Here is an 18,839-nt window from a genome sequence, read left to right as displayed (position 1 = left end):
CAGCTTTCATTTGGTGTGGTTGTGCCGCTATACCGAGTTGCAGTTAAACTTCTCGAGCTCATGCTTTCCTTGAAACGCCATGATACAGTGTACTGATGTATTGAATAGAGATGACTTCCGTATTCGGCTCATCCAGCCATCACAGCAGAGTCAACGTTAAGTTCGATGGACCAGTGACAGAAGGACCTTGTTCATTGTGTGCTACTGACGTTCTTCTTCCTCTCCACTTCCTTTCCAAACCATTTTCACACTTTAGAACTCAAGTTTATTTTTATAGTATGGTGGTAGACTCGAATGGCATTTAGGGAATGCTCACTTGGACAGATTGTTTGTAGGCCAACCTGTTTGAAGACAGGATTAACAGTTAATAGTTTAATTCGCTGTTTAAATAGCCCGACCAGACGCTGTAAAAGTACGCTGTGCGAATACAGCACTTACACAGCGACATGGCTGTGTATAGTTAGTTCGCTGCTGAACAATTGCCACTTTGCATGATTTGATAGTCTTAAGTCTGATGATTAGTGGGAATAGGACACAGAAACGATATCACTCTGATATTACAAACAGGCAGAAGTTCTTCGTATGATGAATGGTTAGAATGAGAGAAGATATTTGCCAGCGTGAACGAGCTAGGTTGTCTCAGACAAGGAGTACGGATCTAATGTCATCACTAAGGAAGGAAAAAGCTCATTTTACACTTAAGCAGTGCTAGAATCTGAGCAAGACTTCTGGAAAATATCAAAGCATGTGTCGTCAACTTTCTGCCACAGCCATGTTGATTTGTCAATGAGACAAGTCAATAGTTATCAACTATTCTTGTGCCTACCCTTCAAGGAAGTAAAACTGATCTACAAGTTACAAGACACCCTACCTCTGTTCTCAAGTTGACCCATGTGGAACCGAAAGCGTCTCTGTATATAAAAACATAGAGTGGAATTAGGGCTCCGGGCTCAAATCAAGTCTTTAGCTGGCATTGTTGTAGGACGTGAAGGATTTTGGAGACAGCTCAGTTGCATAGATAGAACTAAAAGGGCACTTTGAGATACAGCTATGGAACGTGGTCGTGGTCGTGGTTACAACAGAAGAGGGACTACAAGGAGAGGACATACTAGCAGACGAGGGAAGAAGCCGCATAGATATATACCACCTTTAGGAATAAATCAAGTGAGTATGTAACACCTCTATATTGGTGTAGGGCCTACTTGGTGGGACTCCAACGGAACTTTAGAGCTCATATATCAAAGAGAGGTTTGTGACAGAAAAATAAAGTACTCAAAGTTGGCAGGCTGTATAGACTAGAGCAGATAATTTGTCCCCGCCGAACGAGTTCGAGCAGGGGACTATGAAACGGGCTCCGTACGTGTGTGTGTCCGTGTGTCCGTCCGTGTGTCCGTCCGTCCGTCCATCCGTCCGTCCGTCCGTGTGTCCGTGTGTGCGTCCGTGTGTGATCAAAATCTTCAATTTGCTACTTCTCTGTCATTTATGAGCCAATTTTGATTCTGTTTGCTTTATATGATAGCACTACATGGGAGCTTTGAAACTTCTACACAGAATTTCAGTCGTGACCTTTGACCTTGACCTTTGACCTATATTGTACATTTTGCTACAAAATGCTACTCCTTCGCCATTTCTAACCCGATTTCGATTCCGTTTGCTTTATGTGATGGCACTAGGTGAGGGCTTCAAAACTTCTACACAGAATTTTGACCTTTGACTTCTTTGACCTTTGACCTTGATTTTTTGACCTATATTGTACATTTTGCTACAAAATGCTACTCCTTCGCCATTTCTAACCCGATTTCGATTCCGTTTGCTTTATGTGATGGCACTATGTGAGGGCTTCAAAACTTCTACACAGAATTTTGACCTTTGACTTCTTTGACCTTTGACCTTGATTTTTGACCCATATTGTACATTTTGCTACGAAATGCTACTCCTTCGCCATTTTTAACCCGATTTCGATTCCGTTTGCTTTATATGATGGCACTAGTTGAGGGCTTTAAAACTTCTACACAGAATTTTGACCTTTGACCTCTTTGACCTTTGACCTTGATTTTCGACCTATATTGTGCATTTTGCTACAGAATGCTACTCCTTCGCCATTTCTAACCCGATTTCGATTCCGTTTGCTTTATGTGATAGCACTAGGTGAGGGCTTCAAAACTTCTGCACAGAATTTTGACCTTTGTCTTCTTTGACCTTTGACCTTGATTTTTGACCTATATTGTACATTGGCTACAAAATGCTACTCCTTCGCCATTTCTAACCCAATTTCGATTCCATTTGCTTTATGTGATGGCACTAGGTGAGGGCTTCAAAACTTCTACACAGAATTTTGACCTTTGACTTCTTTGACCTTTGACCTTGATTTTTTACCTATATTGCACATTTTGTTACAAAATGCTACTTCCGGCGGGGACATATGTTACGCACCGCGTAATTTCTACTTTTCCTTGTTTCTGCTGAGACAGTCTGCTGAGCAGAGACAATCTTTGCAAAGGAAGATGATACCTGTGAAGTGTTAATTGGGCAGAGATCAAAGAAGATGAAGGAATGAAGCTAGCTTTTGTCTCACAAAGTGAGATAATCACGAAAAAATAAATACAACATTTTGGCCATAAAATCTGCGGCCCTTGTCTAGCTAGATAAATGATCTAAAAGAATAATAGCTACTGTAAAAGTGGAAATTTTCGCCGTGTTGAAATTTTCGCGCATTTCGCGCAATCAGCAACTAGCGCAAAAATAAAAGCCCATGAATATTTTTGCTTGCCACATGTTCCTGTGCATGACGTCTTGATTCCGCGGAATTAAAAACACGCGAAACTCTTCTGACCCGGCCAAGCACGAAAAAATTAGTCGCGCGAAAATATCCACTTTTACAGTAATCTTATTGTCTCGTGAAGTAAGGTAATTACCGAAAAATGAATATGACGTTTCGGCCACAAAATTTGTACTGTTTTGCCAGACGAAGGCCAGCATATTTCGTGGCCGAAACATATTGATTTTTTTTTAATGTGTGTGCTTACCTCACTTCATGAGACAAAATTTTAGCTTTATTCATTTAGATATTTTTAATAGCCAGATGAATGCCAGCAATGATCTGAAAGCAGATATACTTTGCTCAACATTGGTGAGACATTTAACTGTGAGATTGCAAAAGCAGGGAATTTTCAGTCTTCTATACCATGCACTGTATTGCATGCTGAACAAGAATTTGCCTTTTTTCTTATCATTTTTTTTTTTCTGGACACAGGTTTATTACAACAGTCAGTGGGAAGAGGATAATGAGTACCTGAATGACAGAAACATTGAGGTAGGTATATATTTAGAGCAATCACATATTATCCACACTTCTCTATTATCTTGACGCCTCCAAGCAGTGAAGGCCAGGAAAAAAAAAAAAGTGAACACCTCCAAAACTCGTGGAATATACCTATAATATACCCCCCATAAACATGAGGTGATGAATTTCACAGTAAGGTGTTCCAATTTCATGACTATGATTGAGTTCATTTGTATTATAAATACAATGTATATATATATATGTATTTAGATGTATATATATGTATATATATATATATATATATATATATATATATATATATATTCAGGGTGGTCCACAACTTGAAATTTTAGCATGTTGCAAGCTCAGAATCTGAGAATATTGCAGAAATTGAATATGCGCGGAGCGCTCACGATGAGTACGTAGTACGCAATATTTTGCTGCTTATCTCTCTTTGTGCTGCTTACATTCAATGTTCTCTCTCATGTTATGCACATGTTTTGCACATTTTTGAATGCTGTTACTTTGAGCTTGTTGCAAATTCTTGAGGATGTTGCATAGCATGTTGCTGGCTTTTTAGGATGTTGCACAAGAATTTTAGCATGTTGCAGCGACATGCTAAAACCCCTCGTGGACTACCCTGTATGATCTCTTTTTTATGTTTTTGTTAATGTTGATTTCCAGTTCATGATCCACTAGATAATTATGTGCAAATTCAATTAAATTGTAATTTACCATTTTCTTCCACCATCATTAGTTAGTCCCCTTGAAACTTAACCCTATAATTTTGCTGTGTAATGCATGGCATTCAGGCATAATAGCCACTCCACACTCAATGTCATGACTGCTAAGATGATAAAGTAACAATCCGGGCCTTTTGACCGATTCAGGTTCGTTGAGGGCAGCAGACATTATGGCACTGGGCGCAGCCATGAGCTCAAATTGCGGTGTCTCAGCCGATCCCCCCCCCCCCCCTGCTCTCCCCCACCCCCAGGCAACATGTTTATCGCGCACTTGTAACAAAGGTTTGCGCACTAAGCAAGCATTCGCGCACTCGGTACGAGACGCCCATTGGCTAAAGCAACCATGCATCAGTTTTTCATTCTGCGCGCGTGCTAATGTAGGGAGAGGGGTGGGGAGTGGGAAGGGGGGGTGGGCTGAGACACCGCGTAATGGCGCTGCCCATGCCAAAAATACACATAGCGCGTCACAGAATCGGTCAATAACTTGATGATTTTCACCTTTGTTTTATTAGATAGTTTATCTGTGCTAGTCTTAGAGCAAGTTGATATCAATTTTACACAGAACCATGAAATACAAATGAGCAGGAAAAAAACATTCAATATTGTGTATATTTCTAATATACCATCAATATAGATTGCAGATCTATATATATGAGATGAGCATACATATACAATAATGTGCTATCAGGAATAGCACAATAAATTCATTAATAATGAGTGGATATGAATAATCATTATGACATGATGATAACTGCAAATGAATAATAAATTAATTATTATTTATTTACAACTTCATAATGAGATGTACAATAGAACTGCAAACTTCCAAATTGTATGTCTTTTTGATTTGTATACTTGATGATATTGAGGTGAAATTATTATCATAAAGGTAGCATCGTTACGTAAGATTATTAACATTATAAACAAAATTGATAAAGTAACAATTCAGGATTTGTCATCATTGTTGTCAAATTAGAAATATGTTCTGAATCATATTATGTTATTAAGTTATGATTTTGTGTATTGAAGTAAACGTGAATAGCATATGGATAGCTGTAATTACCCATTCCATACTGAAAAAACAAGTTGGTAATTCTGAAATGCCCATAGACTTAATATGCAGGCCACTAGGTTCCCGGACAAAATGGGTTAAGAGAACTTATGCCCTCTTTTTCAGATCGTCATCAGAGGTCCGTCATATCATTCAAATTACACGAGAGGGAGACCACCCAGGAGAACCGGAGTTAGGACAGACAGACAGTTTATATCAAGCAACGAGGTAAGACAAAAAAAAAAAAATAATATGACCAGAGACTCCAACCCCATGCACCTTCTGATCTGGAGATTCTCCCGCCTGAAACCCCTAGCAAACGGGAGACTCCAACTTGATGTGCGCGAAGCGCGATGTTCCTTGTGGCTGGGGTCCAGCTCTAGGGTTCTAGATGTTATCTCGTGCTATCTAAGGCTTGTTTTTCAACATACAATGACACTAAGTAAGAAATCATTTCAACCGGGAGAAATTAAATCTCAAGCGGGAGAAATTAAATCTCAAGCGGGAGAACAGGAGATTTTGCAAAAATGGGCTTTCGGCAGGAGATCTCTCGTCGAAAGCGGGAGAGTTGGAGTCTCTGTATGACTGCTAGAGGTTGACCAGTAATAACAAAATAGCTGATTCTTTAGACCTTTGATGTACCACATTTAATTAGGATCACCTTTGTTCTTGGGAAATCTTAGCCATTTCAAAACCAGTTTTCACCAATTAAACTTTGAATTCCTCTTCGAATCAGATGTTCTTTCATATCCCATAAGAGTTCTGAAAACTGAAGCCAAGTCTTAAGGGGATCGTATAGTTTTGGTTGAGACCGTACCTACTTCAGATTTCTAACATTTTGGGGGCAAGATGGTGAGAAACCTCTTATGAAATATGAAAGAGCATGTAATTCCAAAAGGAATTCAATGATTATTTGATGAAAATTGGTTCTGAAATGGCTGAGATACCCAAAACAGGGCAATCCTAACAAAAGGTGGGACCCAACTTTTATTATGATCGCTTTGTTTTACTTCGTTTTTGGATGTCTCAGCCATTCAAAAACCGATTTTCAGCAAATAAAATTTCAGTTCCTCTTAGAATGATATGCTCTGTACTGTTTCACAAGTGGTTTCTTGATATCTCATAAAAAGTTAAAAGCCAAATCCTCATCTCCACCAATACTGTATCATCCCTTTGACCGAAACTCTACATCCCCTTAAACCTAACACTTAGCTAAAGTGGACACGAAATCTCTATCTCCGGCTTTCCCTGTCCTAACAGCACTGGCCTGAGCTTGGAGCAAAACCAGACACAGAAAGCCCACGGGCAGAAGAGCTTTTGGACACAGTTGTAGAGGTAAGACGGGGTGCTACTGTACAAACCTTTTTTGCACCACTTGACTAGTTGGGCAAGCAAATTTGCCCAAACATGAATTTTACTTGTCTGAAAAGAAAGCAACAAAATGAGAAATGATGAAAAGAAAAATCTCTTGTAAATTTGAATGAACAGCACATGTTGATTCGCATGCTTAAACACATTGGAGTAACGAACGTGGTTTGATCAAGTGTTGGTGTTGTATTACATTGCTGATTGAAATAGAAAGTATATGTGTTTCTTCATAGAAGGGATACAAGGAAAGAAGCAGATGATCAATAAATGGATTGATAAATAAATAAATAATACAGATAGATAATAACTTTAGAAAGTCTGAATTTGTAAATGGATATATATGAAAGAGTGAATTTATGAATGCGAAATTAAATAAAGGAGAGAGAAGGAGAAGAAAGTAGTATTATTATAAGAATCATGACATTGCAAAATTATTGCGTGTAGGTCATCTTGACACTACACAATCAAGGAAAAATTTACCCTTAAATAACTAAAAACATTTTAGTTTGGAATTCCATACCATGTGCAAAGTGGCTTTTAAAGTAAATACTAGAAATTCAAAGGCACAGACCAAAGAGGTCTCATGAAAATTGTACTGAAAAAAAGAGAGAAAATTATAGAATTTCAAATTGTGACATATTTTCAGGGAAACAGGGAACTTTCAACGACCACAGAATTGTAATTATGTGAGGTGATAGTAATGTAATATCCTAAAACTTTCTTATTTTCAGTCTGATTGGTAAATAAAAAAGTATATCACTTGCTTTGGCCTTCATTGTATTTCACACTATGTATGAAGTTTAAATTGAACAGAGATATGGAGTGTGATTGAAATCAAGTACCGGGGGTGTAGGTTAAGTTAGTTGATTTGCTATAGAGCAGATGTAAACAACAGGAAAATTTGCTTTTAATGCTCCTATGATGTGGAATAATCTTTCTATCTATCTATTATTATTATTAGTAGTAGTAGTAGTATTGTCATTATTATTATAATTATTATAATTATTATTATTATTATTATTATTATTATTATTATTGTTGTTGTTGTTGTTGTTGTTATTATTATTATTATTACTATTATTCTATAGCAGAATCACTGGGACTGGTGTGGACGCATTGAGGAGGTCAAAGGTGAAAAGACTCCACCAGGAGATCACTGTGACAACAAGACCAGCCAGAATAAGGTAAAGGCATCATGTTTGAATACTTGTAAAGGATACATGTAATGATGATGATGCGACTGATCGTAGTATCTATGACCCATTTCTAAAGATAATCCATATGATGAAACCAGCAAACATGGATATATATATGGGCATTTCCGTGAGTTGTGCGACATGACCACCAAAATTTTACCCGCATATTTCAGGACAACTGATAATCTTTGTTAGCCAGAGTTTGAAGTGTGTGAAACCAACTTTACCTTTAAGAAAAGTTCCCTTTTGTGCATTTTTATACCTTTTGAAACCAGAAAGCATTTTTTGACCTAAAAATCCCTAAAAATGCATTTTTGTTGCTCTTTGTGATTATTTTTTATATTTGAGGCTCAAATCAAACTTTCTTCGGTTTCACAAATAAAAAATATATTAATCTAGCAGTAAATAAAGTGGAGACCTCGATATAAGATATGTACTTCGGACACCAGCGTGCTCTTACATAGCTCGAGAAGCTGCTGTAACGTGAGTTACCGAAACATGAACTTTTTAACCTAGCAATTTTACTATGCCCAACTGAGACATGGTATTTTGGATTATCAAATAACTATGCAGCACACATCCATGAAATATGATGGGACTTATAGTCTTTGCTTCAAATTCTCATAACAGAGGTCTTAAAATTGTAACGTGAGTTACCATGTAACGTGAGTTACCACAATGTAACGTGAGTTACCGACATGATTTTTCTTTAATACCAAGAAATGATATGAAGGTTATGATTGTAAGTAACCAATGAGTGTACACATGATTACTGAACTCTTGTATTAAGATTCTATTTCCAGTAGATTGTTATTCTCTTGTTCTCTCTCTATCACCAAACCAACTGGTCTACATGTACAATGTATTAATTACATATGTTCATCACATGTGCTTCAACAGGTTCCATATTTACTATTTAATATGACAGTGCATGTATACTGATCTGTTACGAAAGTTGTTAAAAGACATTTCTTCTAAAGCTGCATGGACCTTGTTCCAGCAAATTATCAAAATTTTGTGGTAACTATTAATAGCCTCCTGATTGGGATAATCACTGCATGATTACTCTTGAAAAGTTCTTGTTTTTGTAATTCAAGTGATTACTATTTGACATTTCATAGTTTATACCTACCTGTATAGACCAAAGCCATTGTTTATGAGGCTGAAACATTTACATGTATGAAGAGAATTTTAAGATTGGAGCTCACTTCCTGCTGTTTTTTCTGAGATTTTTGAGAACTGAACATTGTGAATTTGACACACTTATAAATGTGTTTTATACTATTCTACTCTGAGGTTTTAGCCACTGTATATTGTTGCAAAATCCTACAATGAAACTTTTCCATGTTTACTACAATTTACTTTACATGCTGATCTATTACCAAAAACTTGTTGAATGTGAACCTCATTATCAGACATTTTCTTTAAGAGCTGGACAGTCATGTACCTTAAAGCAAACTATCAACATTTTGTGATATTAATAGTTAGCCTCCTGATCACAAAATATTTACTATTCATGTTTTTCATTGGGATTTACTGCTTCAGTCTGCTTGATTACTCTAGAAAATACTGGTATACTTTTTACATGTATGTACAATTTAAATAATGGCTTCTTGACATTTCATAGACCAAAGCCATTGTTTTTTAAGGCTTAAACATTTATAAACATGTTTTATTAAACTGATCAATACTGGTAGCAGATAACTAAAATTTATCTGCAGTTTCTGTAATTGAATTCTAATTTCTGTACCAGTTTGGTATAAGAATTTGTAAACAAATCAAACATACAAACAATTGATTATTGAGTAATTCAAACAATTATCAAATAATTGGAATATAAATTGCATTGTTTAAAAGTTAAAAGATTTATTGAAAATATTCATTTCTGAACCTTTAAACTCTCCACAGACTACATGTACAGGTCTCTAGTCTCGTGACTCAGTGTATTAAATGGAATAGTTTATGGATGACTTGTTTTATCTAGATAGCCTGAAATTCATTTAAATCTAGTAAAATAAAAAAACAATCAAATCAAATCAAATTCTCAATTAAGTCCTCAATTTCTGATGCATTTGTTAACTGGAAAAGAGTGTAATTTAATGAAATAGACTCTGTTTCATATCATTTTGTTGAATACAATTTTTGTCTCAGTACAAATGAAAGCTTGAAAAACGACTCAATTAAAAATGAAATTTATCTTCAAATTGGTATTCTAAATGTAAAGTTTCCTGCCTTTTGGTAATCTCATGGATAAAATGGGATTAATTACTGTCAGATCAATGTTCAAATCAATTTAGATTCTTTATTCTTGGAGTTTGTTTGTGAAAAAAAAGTTCTCTTGGTAAGTTTTCTTTGGATTATTAAGACAAAAAATCGTCTTGTGATCATGTGGACAAACTGTAACGTGAGTTACCGTAATGTGAGTTACCGTAACGTGAGTTACCGCTTCACATGACGATACCTGGAGAATGTAAGACAATTTGAATTTTTACCATACTCGGTGATGTATGTTGTTAGTCCATGACTTTGACACAATAGACTTTAAAGTCTCTCTGTTTCTTGTTTGAGGAAACTTTTGAATATAAGACATGCCAAATTTTTGCATGTCCAAATTATGTAACGTGAGTTACCGACATTTGTAGTGTTTTTTCTCATAGTTCTCATAAGAGTCTGTGGATGTAATGTTGCTGTGAGGTAGGATGGAGGTGCATGATACTCATTCACATATATAGTAACTCATATCACTAATTAGGTTTTAAGGATATTGATCTCAACAACCTAATTTTGAGTTCAAAATGTAACGTGAGTTACCGTGGAAATGCCCATATATTTGTGCTTTGAATCGAGCTACAAGGAAGTACTTTACAGTATATAATGCCATATATTTTGATAGTGAGTCTATTTTATGCCTCCGCCACGAAGTGGTGCCGGAGGCATTATGTTTTTGGGTTGTCCGTCCGTAATGAATTTTGTGGACAGGGTAACTATCAAAACCTTCTGAGGTATCCTAATGAAACTTGGCATGTATGTGTATTAGGGGGTGAAGTTGTGCCTATCAACTTTTGGGTGCACATGCTCAAGGTCAAAGGTCAAGGTCAAATACATAAAATTTCACCATTTCCACCATATCTATGCAATGCCTAAAGATATTTTCTTGAAACTTAGTGTATACATTGTATTACCCAATTAAGATTCTCTAGTGAAAGTTTCGGCCATGAGGTCAAAGGTCAAAGGTTAAAATGTCAAGTAAAAATATTAAAACTTCACCTTTTTTCTCTGCACCTTGGATATTCAAGGTATCTTCATGGAACATAGTATATACATGTACTGACTGGCAGTGATTATCTAGAGAATTTAGGGTTCATGGGGTCAAAGGTCAGAGGTCAAAGGTCAAGGGCAACACTTCAAAATTTTACTATTTCCATCATTTTTATGCAATGCCAGCAGGAGTATTTTTTTTTTTTTTTACACTTGATGTATGCATGTATAAGCTAATAAGAGATTCTCTGGAAAGTTTTTTTTTTCTTTTGCTTTTGCCTCAAAGGTCAAAAGGTCAAAGATCAAGTGAAAGTGCTGAACTAGTTTTTTCCTCCATATCTTGGAAGTGGCTCAAGTTATCATGAAACTTACTACATATTTATGTATGTTCTGCCTGACAGTTATTATCTTATGAATTTTAGGGTCAAAGGCCAGATGAAAATGGTAACAATTTACTATTCAATACAGAAATTGCGCTTTTTCTCCATACCTTGAAAATTGCATAAAAATGCAGAAACATATGAATGGGTCAAAGTCAAGTTAAAATCCTTAAATCCCAAATACATACTCTCCTATTCATCCAATCAAACCTAGGTCAAGGAAGGTGAACATTCAACACATTTGTGACAAACTTGTCATTTTAATATTTTGCCAATTTTGCGAAAATGTAATCACACATTGTCCACATGTACTATCTAGACCTATTAGGAGAATCATGCATTATGGCGGAGGCATACCAGTTGCCATAGCGACATTTCTAGTTTGCGTGTGAATCAGGACTGTGCCGTACAGTGCCAGTGGATGGAGAAATGTTTCCATGCCACATTCATGTCGGAATGTGAGTTAATATTTTTGCACTTTTTAGAAATTTATGAATAGTACCCGACTTGCGAAATTCTGAAAAACAAAATTTCATGAAATATCAGTGTTGCATGCAATATGTTATTTGATATGCTGCAGAGCATATGGAATATTGAGAGCTGCTATTCGTCCCGTTTTATGACAGAGCTGGGATTGGGGTGATCCAGACCTTGTCAAATTTGGACCCATTGAGGAAGTCAATAAAGAAAAGACTCCCCCAGGAGAATATAGTGATAACACTACCAGCCAGAATAAGGTAAAGACAGCAAAATAAAAGGTTAAAGGGAACATATAGTTTTTGGTTGAGACTTATCTTCAGGTTTATAACTTTTTTATGTGTGATAATGGGAAACCTCTCATGAAATATGAAAGAGCATGTAATTCCAAGAAGGATTCAACATTTATTTGATGAAAATTGGTCTCGAAATAACTGAGATATCCAATAGAGTGATCCTAATAAAATTGACAGGCCACGACTTTCATTAGGTTCTCTTTGTTTACCTTGTTTATGGATATCTCAGTCATTTCAAGACCAATTTTCATCAAATAAATGTTGAATCCTTCTTGGAATTACATGCTCTTTCATATTTCATAGAGTGGTTTCTAAATATATCGCAAAACATTACAAGTTGAATCCTCACCTCAACCAGTACTGTACAGTCCCTTTAACATGGACTAATGATGCTACGTACAGGTTGTAATGTGTTCTACATTGATATGACTGAGAGCATAAAACTCTTCTTTAATTCTTTCACTGTTTACTATCTATAACAATTACAAAAGATGAAAAGACCCATCATTGCAAATCACCACAAATGTTCATCTAAAGTCACCAAACATCAATTGTCTTGCAGTGTTTAACATTTCCAGACTCTGCGCTTCCATTGCTGTATGATTGGTCTCGCTTTGTTTCCAAACCTGTCCAAGAAATGGTACGATGTACAGCCGCAACTTGTGGTTGATGAGCAAAGGATGTTAGAAAGCTGGCTGTGAATTCAGATTTGTGTGTACATGTCCATTTAAAAGAGGAAAGCAGCATTGTAATGTATTTGTCCTTCATAAATATCAAAAGTTTTGATAAATTTTGACACATTCCAAGACTTTTAGATTTGGACATGAGGTAGGAGAGATATCAAAGGTTTGATTTGTAGACAATTACAAAATGTCTTATATTCCACCAAATCATCATTTAGTGCTTTTGGGCTACAGTATCTGCCACAACCAGTATATCAGTGTAACATATGGTCTTTCTACTACATTGTGGCTTTCGAAGCAGTGTATAACATTGGTTTTCAGTGATGAATAGCAATTTGTCAAGTACATGTAGTTGTTATGTACCTCATGCTGTTATCCTTAGATGTATGTTGCTTTTCTAAGCTATATGCAGCAGTATTGATGAAATTTATTAGCAGCCCGTCTTTAATTTCCCCTTCAGAGAATCCTAAATGACATCTGGGGGGCGTTTCATGAAGGAACTTGTCGGATAAAATGTCTGACAAGTCAATTATATCCGACAAGTTCAGAGAAATCAGCCAGTCAGACTGAAGAATTTCTCAAAACTTGTCGGATATAATTGACTTGTCAGATATATTATCCAACAAGTTCCTTCATGAAATGCCCCCCAGGTGTATGCATGCTCACATAGATATTTTGAAACAAATCTGTTCATGCAATCCTACAGATGAACTTTTCTGTAATATCTGCTTTTTAAAATGACCAGGTAGAACAGAAACACATTCCACTAGTTCCAGTGATTTTGGACTTCAATACTCATTTGCCTGAGATGGAGCATTTTGTAAAGGAGGTAAGTTGCACCGCTCTCTCTCTTTATGTTAGACAGTGCTGTGGGCATGAATGTAGAATATTTCACTGAGATTTTGCAAAAGTGTTTGCAAAGGTAAATATAGTCCAATGTCAATCAATATTAGATCTGACTTTGCAAAAAATGAATGATGTCAGACAAATAGAGTTAAGTCAACTAATGGAAGAGTAGAAGTTACATCGAATTCAGATGTAAAAAAGAAATTGCACAACTTTGTCAATCTGTATGGGTATTCTGCAAATGCTTTATCATGTTTCATCAGTGAAAGACTGAGAAACGCACAGGTGAAACCTACAGGGTTTTGTAATACATTTTTTTAAATACCCTTTCGTCTGCTTTGGCATAATGGTAGCCATGACAGCTCTTTATGACAGATATTAGCTCTTTAGCCCTGTGCTTGTGTAAAAAAAAGGAAGAGCATTCCATACAGCCTAACATTTGCATCAAATATTTGCATACACATATTTGTTTTGTTTTTAATTAAGTGGGTGTGGCCAAAGCCAGACACAGAAGTTGATGCTTGACTTCAACTTCGTAATTTATTTATTTTTAATTTGTTGGCCTCCTTCTCTTCCCTCTGCCTTGATGCTTCCTACCCCCTCTCCTTGAATCTTTACTCCTTCGCTCCCTAAGGAGACCTCTGGATGATTTTCAGATTTTTACATTTGAACAACTATAAATTAGTATACTGAGGACAGAGTTTCAGAATTTATGATAATTGGGATGAAGAATAAGAACATTTTCGAAATCTATAACAAATCACCATGAACAAGGATGATGACATGGCAGGGTCACCATAGGAATGCATGAGTTGGGGCTCAAGGAAGCAGGACAAAAGAAGAAGGCATGCTTAGATTATACACAGGTGATCTCACAAGCAAGCGATGTAATGGAATTGCACTGCTACATTTCTGAAATATGTGAGCCTCCTGTGTATCATCCTTGTTCAGTGTAATTTGTTTAAGGTTTTTTTTCAAAGTATTGTTTCTCTGCTCAACCACAATAACTTCCACAAGTCTATACATGGAGCTGTTGATTTATGTACCACATGATGTGAAATTGTGAAAATTGTCTGGAATGCCCCTTTAAACCCTCCCTCAGGCCGTAGAGGAGCTGCACAAGAAGGGCGTGTTGACTGTGGAGGACCGGGATGCCTTGACCTACCGCCCCAGGGAGGATCCGGACGAGAAGTCCTCCGGCAAAGGGGGCGGCAGAAACCATCTCAGCTTTCCCTACCCCGACATCCCACTCATCCGCTTCCTGGCCAATCTTATCGAGGACTGGATGTGGAATGGGTGAGTAGAGATATGTGGGGACATCCCACTACAGGCCACTAGACGGACACCCACGAGTCATACAGCCCACGAGTTTGACATTGAAAACAGGTCCATCCGTCATACAGCTCACGAGTCATACAGCCCACAAGTTCGACACTAGGTAAAAACAGCCCTCGAGTTCGACAGATTCGACGCGGGGATTAATGTGTCGGTCTCGTGGGCCTTGTTATCTTAGTGTCGAAATAATGGGCCGTGTGACTCGTGAGCTGGATAACTCATGAGCTGTATGAGTTGTGAGCTGTATGACTCAAGGGCTGTATGACTTGTGGGTGTCGGTCTCATGACGTGCACCCAAGATACATTGCCATTATATCAAGTTCAATGTTCTGATTTGATCCATGCTGAAGTCTCTTTGATCCCTTTCCGACAAGTTTCTAAAAATCTCCTTATATTTTAAACTGAACTCACCAGGTTTCTTTGAGTATTAGGTTGAATACCTTATACCATTTAAAGATTTATGTGTCATTTGTGGAGAAGATCACACATAAATGAAAAGATAATGATGATGATAAAAAATGTGATGATGATGACTCAGATGGGGATAAGAGTAATGATGATAATCATAATAATGATGAACTATATCAAGCTTCTTCCGTTGATCTGTCAAAAAAACAAAACAAAATAAATCAATTACTTGGCCGTAGTCCTGTTTATAAAGTTTCATAAAACTTAGCAGTGGCAGATGGAACGAGTGAAAATTGTGTAGCTGAATTTGTGCTCTAATCTTTTTCTCCCCCAGGACCTGCACGACTCGTGAGCTGAAGGTTTATGAGCACTTGGATGAGGGGGATGCGGACAACAGGAGGTACTGTAAAGCAAGATATTTGTGACTCCCCACAACAAAAGGATGCGAAAGTCGGGGGAGGACAATTTTCTGAAAATGGCATGACATTATTCCCATACTCTTCTACTTTGATTTCATACATAGCACAACTCATAAAAGTACTCGGTTGCGCAGATATCGATGATTTTATTAGCGCATGTCAAGTGGTTGTGGATATCAGAGTTTCGAGAAGAACGCCTTCAAAGTTTTCCTTCCGATGCTATCATGATCAAGGGGAGGTGAAACAGTTTTCACCGCTTGACAATAGAAGGTATGCTCCTAGCGACCTCCACGATGTTCATTCAAGCTTAGCGCCAGCGGTCTATGCATGACCAATCAGTAATCAGGATACCACACACTGACCAATAAGATCACTCCCTCGTTGCTAGGGGCAGAGTCTAGCTGCGGCGCTAAATCCAAATCTTCGGACAAGTTTCTGTTACGTTGAAAATCGGAAAATCATGGCCCAGAAAAATGCTGATTTCTTGCCTTTCCTTTGATCATTTAGCTTCCAAATTTCGGCAGATGATAGACAAAACATTAGACTACAATATTATGCAAAAAACAGAAATGCAATTGTTTTGACCAATTTTGATGATGTGACTTCAAAGTCTATTTTCTCGGCTCAGCCGTCAGCGACTTTAGGATCCTTTTGTTGTAGCTGGTCACATTTTATAGCATGAAATTTTTGCGAATAGGAGCCGACTGCCTTTTAAGCAGTCACTTAAAAAAGCAGTCACATTGTCAGTAGAGCTGAATTGCATTGTTCACACACATGCATGCCATCGCACCATAGATCTCTGTGATGCCGTCCGTTGACTAGCACTGGGCTAGCTAGCTACTTAAAGGTAGGGAATACCTTTTACAGACCTCCCAAAATGCAGCAAAACATTAAATATGAACCTCAGGGGACTTGTTTAGGCCAATGCTGAGAAATTTGGAAGTCAACAGTTATCTACAATTTGAATAATGCACAAAACTCAACTACTCAGTAGTTCTGTGTGTCAGCCACACTTAAGCCTTTTTGTTGCAGTCTTCCGTATTTTTTATCTATAAACACAAATCTAAAAGTATAAGAGCTGATGTAATAACATATAGAGTGTGTGGCAAGAATGTATATAGAAATGTTTGTAAGTTTTGATGAACTTTCTTCACAAAATATACATGATGGACACACATGCAGTGCATGGGTCTGCAAAGGTAGCATAGTAATGTACTGGAATTTACGGTGAGCCCCGAAAAAAATTCAATTCAAAATCTAACGGTCAATAAAAATGTACTAAATGTTACCTTCCACTTTCAATACTTTATGGGAGTTTCTAAAATGATACTCTCTTCAACATACCACTGTATTTATACAACTCTTCATTTAATGCATGCAAATGGGATTCCCTACCTTTAAGTATTAAACTATTGCTAACTACGCGCACTGCTTACATTCTATTGTGAGAAATTTAGATATCGATCACAGAATCATGATTGCATGCAGATCGTGGATTCCCAAATATACTATATCATGCCAGATAGTAAGTCTTTGCACCGCATTCAGCTGCTCATACACACTGTAGATAGCTAGTAAAACTACCCCCTTTTCCTGCTCTGTACAGTCATATTGCTAGAAACTTTACATGAGGGAGATGAATCTATATATCAGTATATTTTCCATGTTTCTACACACACAGCCAGATGGAGGCTAGTGAGGATACAGAAAGAAAACAAAAACCAAAAAACATCTCACTGCCTGTCTCTATGGCCCAGTTCTGATGTCTAAGGTGCATGACTGCTAAAAGTAAATGAATTAACCAAACAAACAAACATTCAAGCTTATAATCAAAATGATCAAATACTTCTAATGTAGAGCCAGGTCTCCTGCCTGAACTCAATTCCCCAATGTCCTCCATCTTGTTCTCCGTGCAGGAAGATGGTGATGGACACCGTTTCCTGTCACATGATGGGCCTGCGGTCCTCCTGGGATGGCTTGGAGGACGACATGAAGAAGCACAAGATTGTCCAGCTCCTAACGGTCAGTATTACTAACCACCAGCAGGGGCGGATCCAGGAATTCCATAAGGGGGCTGGGATGTGCAAAAAAAAAATATTTCTGGCGCTACTTCCGGGTTTCATTTCAATTTTTTTCTTTTTTATTTCTTTTGTTTTGTTTCAACAAAAAGTAAAGGGGGACGAGCACCCGGTGCGCCCCCCTCTGGATCTGCCACTGACCAGTACTTGGTACCATTTGCTGACTATTACTAGTCACCTGGTGCATTCTACACTGTTGAGAACATAATTAATCTTCAAAATGCTGTGACTTTCTATTTCATATAGAGGCTTCATTTCATCGGATGCTTCAGTAGTGATTGAAATGATATGATATTACATTATTTGAATGTGCACCTACTTGCATCAGATTCAGGAATGTATCCTACCATCTCATGTACACATATATGTACAGTGGACTCCCATTATAACGAAGTCCCCGGAACCAGCAGGATTCTTTCGTGATATCGAAATTTCATTACAACCGAACAAATAAACAATAAAAATGCATAGAGTGGATAATGTTGTGGCCTGATTTTTTACTTCATTGTAACCGGAATTTCGTTATAACCGTGTTTGTTGTAACGCAAGTGCACTGTAATCACATGTCACACCACTTTCTCCACCAGGATCTTGGCAAGAGGGGCATGATGGATCTCGTAGGGGTGCGGGACACCATTGGGACCCAGCTGGTCTTCCCTCCGACTCGAGACATCTTGGAGGAGAGTTTCAGGGAGCAGAACAAGTGAGTTATCCTCCTTTCGTCATCATCATCACCTGCCTAAATTTAAAGGACAAGTTCACCTTTACAGACATGTGAGTCAGGTGAATGCAGCAATAGTAGTAGAACACTTAAGTGAGAGTTTGAGGAAAATCGGACGATCCGTTTTAAAGTTATGCATTTTTAAAGTTTCTTCTCAGTCAAGGCTGGATGAGAAGACTACTATAGCTTGTGATGTCACATGTGTACAACGATATAAAGAAAGAATAAAGAAATTTCAACATATTTCAATTTTTCTCGCATGACAAAAGAACAATCGACTTCTCTCTTTCAGAAGGC

General features: G+C 37.4%; 1 protein-coding gene across 1 annotated transcript in view; it reads left to right on the top strand.

Annotated features, from left to right (window-relative positions):
- Positions 1-926: 926 nt before the first annotated feature.
- LOC139740963 (uncharacterized) overlaps positions 927-18,839 on the top strand; it is a 51,714-nt gene continuing 33,801 nt past the window's right edge. The window contains exons 1-11 of the mRNA XM_071651549.1: positions 927-1,164; positions 3,254-3,313; positions 5,204-5,305; positions 6,338-6,412; positions 7,534-7,629; positions 11,906-12,016; positions 13,481-13,564; positions 14,684-14,877; positions 15,659-15,724; positions 17,660-17,765; positions 18,409-18,524. Of these exons, the coding sequence (XP_071507650.1) occupies positions 1,051-1,164; positions 3,254-3,313; positions 5,204-5,305; positions 6,338-6,412; positions 7,534-7,629; positions 11,906-12,016; positions 13,481-13,564; positions 14,684-14,877; positions 15,659-15,724; positions 17,660-17,765; positions 18,409-18,524 (1,124 nt within the window). The 5' untranslated portion in view covers positions 927-1,050. The remainder of the gene's footprint in view (positions 1,165-3,253; positions 3,314-5,203; positions 5,306-6,337; positions 6,413-7,533; positions 7,630-11,905; positions 12,017-13,480; positions 13,565-14,683; positions 14,878-15,658; positions 15,725-17,659; positions 17,766-18,408; positions 18,525-18,839) is intronic.

Source organism: Diadema antillarum, unplaced genomic scaffold, assembly GCF_040938485.1.
Source record: "Diadema antillarum isolate AM-2024a unplaced genomic scaffold, OU_Dant_1.0 seq00000891_RagTag, whole genome shotgun sequence".
Classification (NCBI taxonomy): domain Eukaryota; kingdom Metazoa; phylum Echinodermata; class Echinoidea; order Diadematoida; family Diadematidae; genus Diadema; species Diadema antillarum.
The sequence above is the reverse complement of the archived record's forward strand: the minus strand, read 5'-3'. Positions and strand labels throughout refer to the sequence as shown.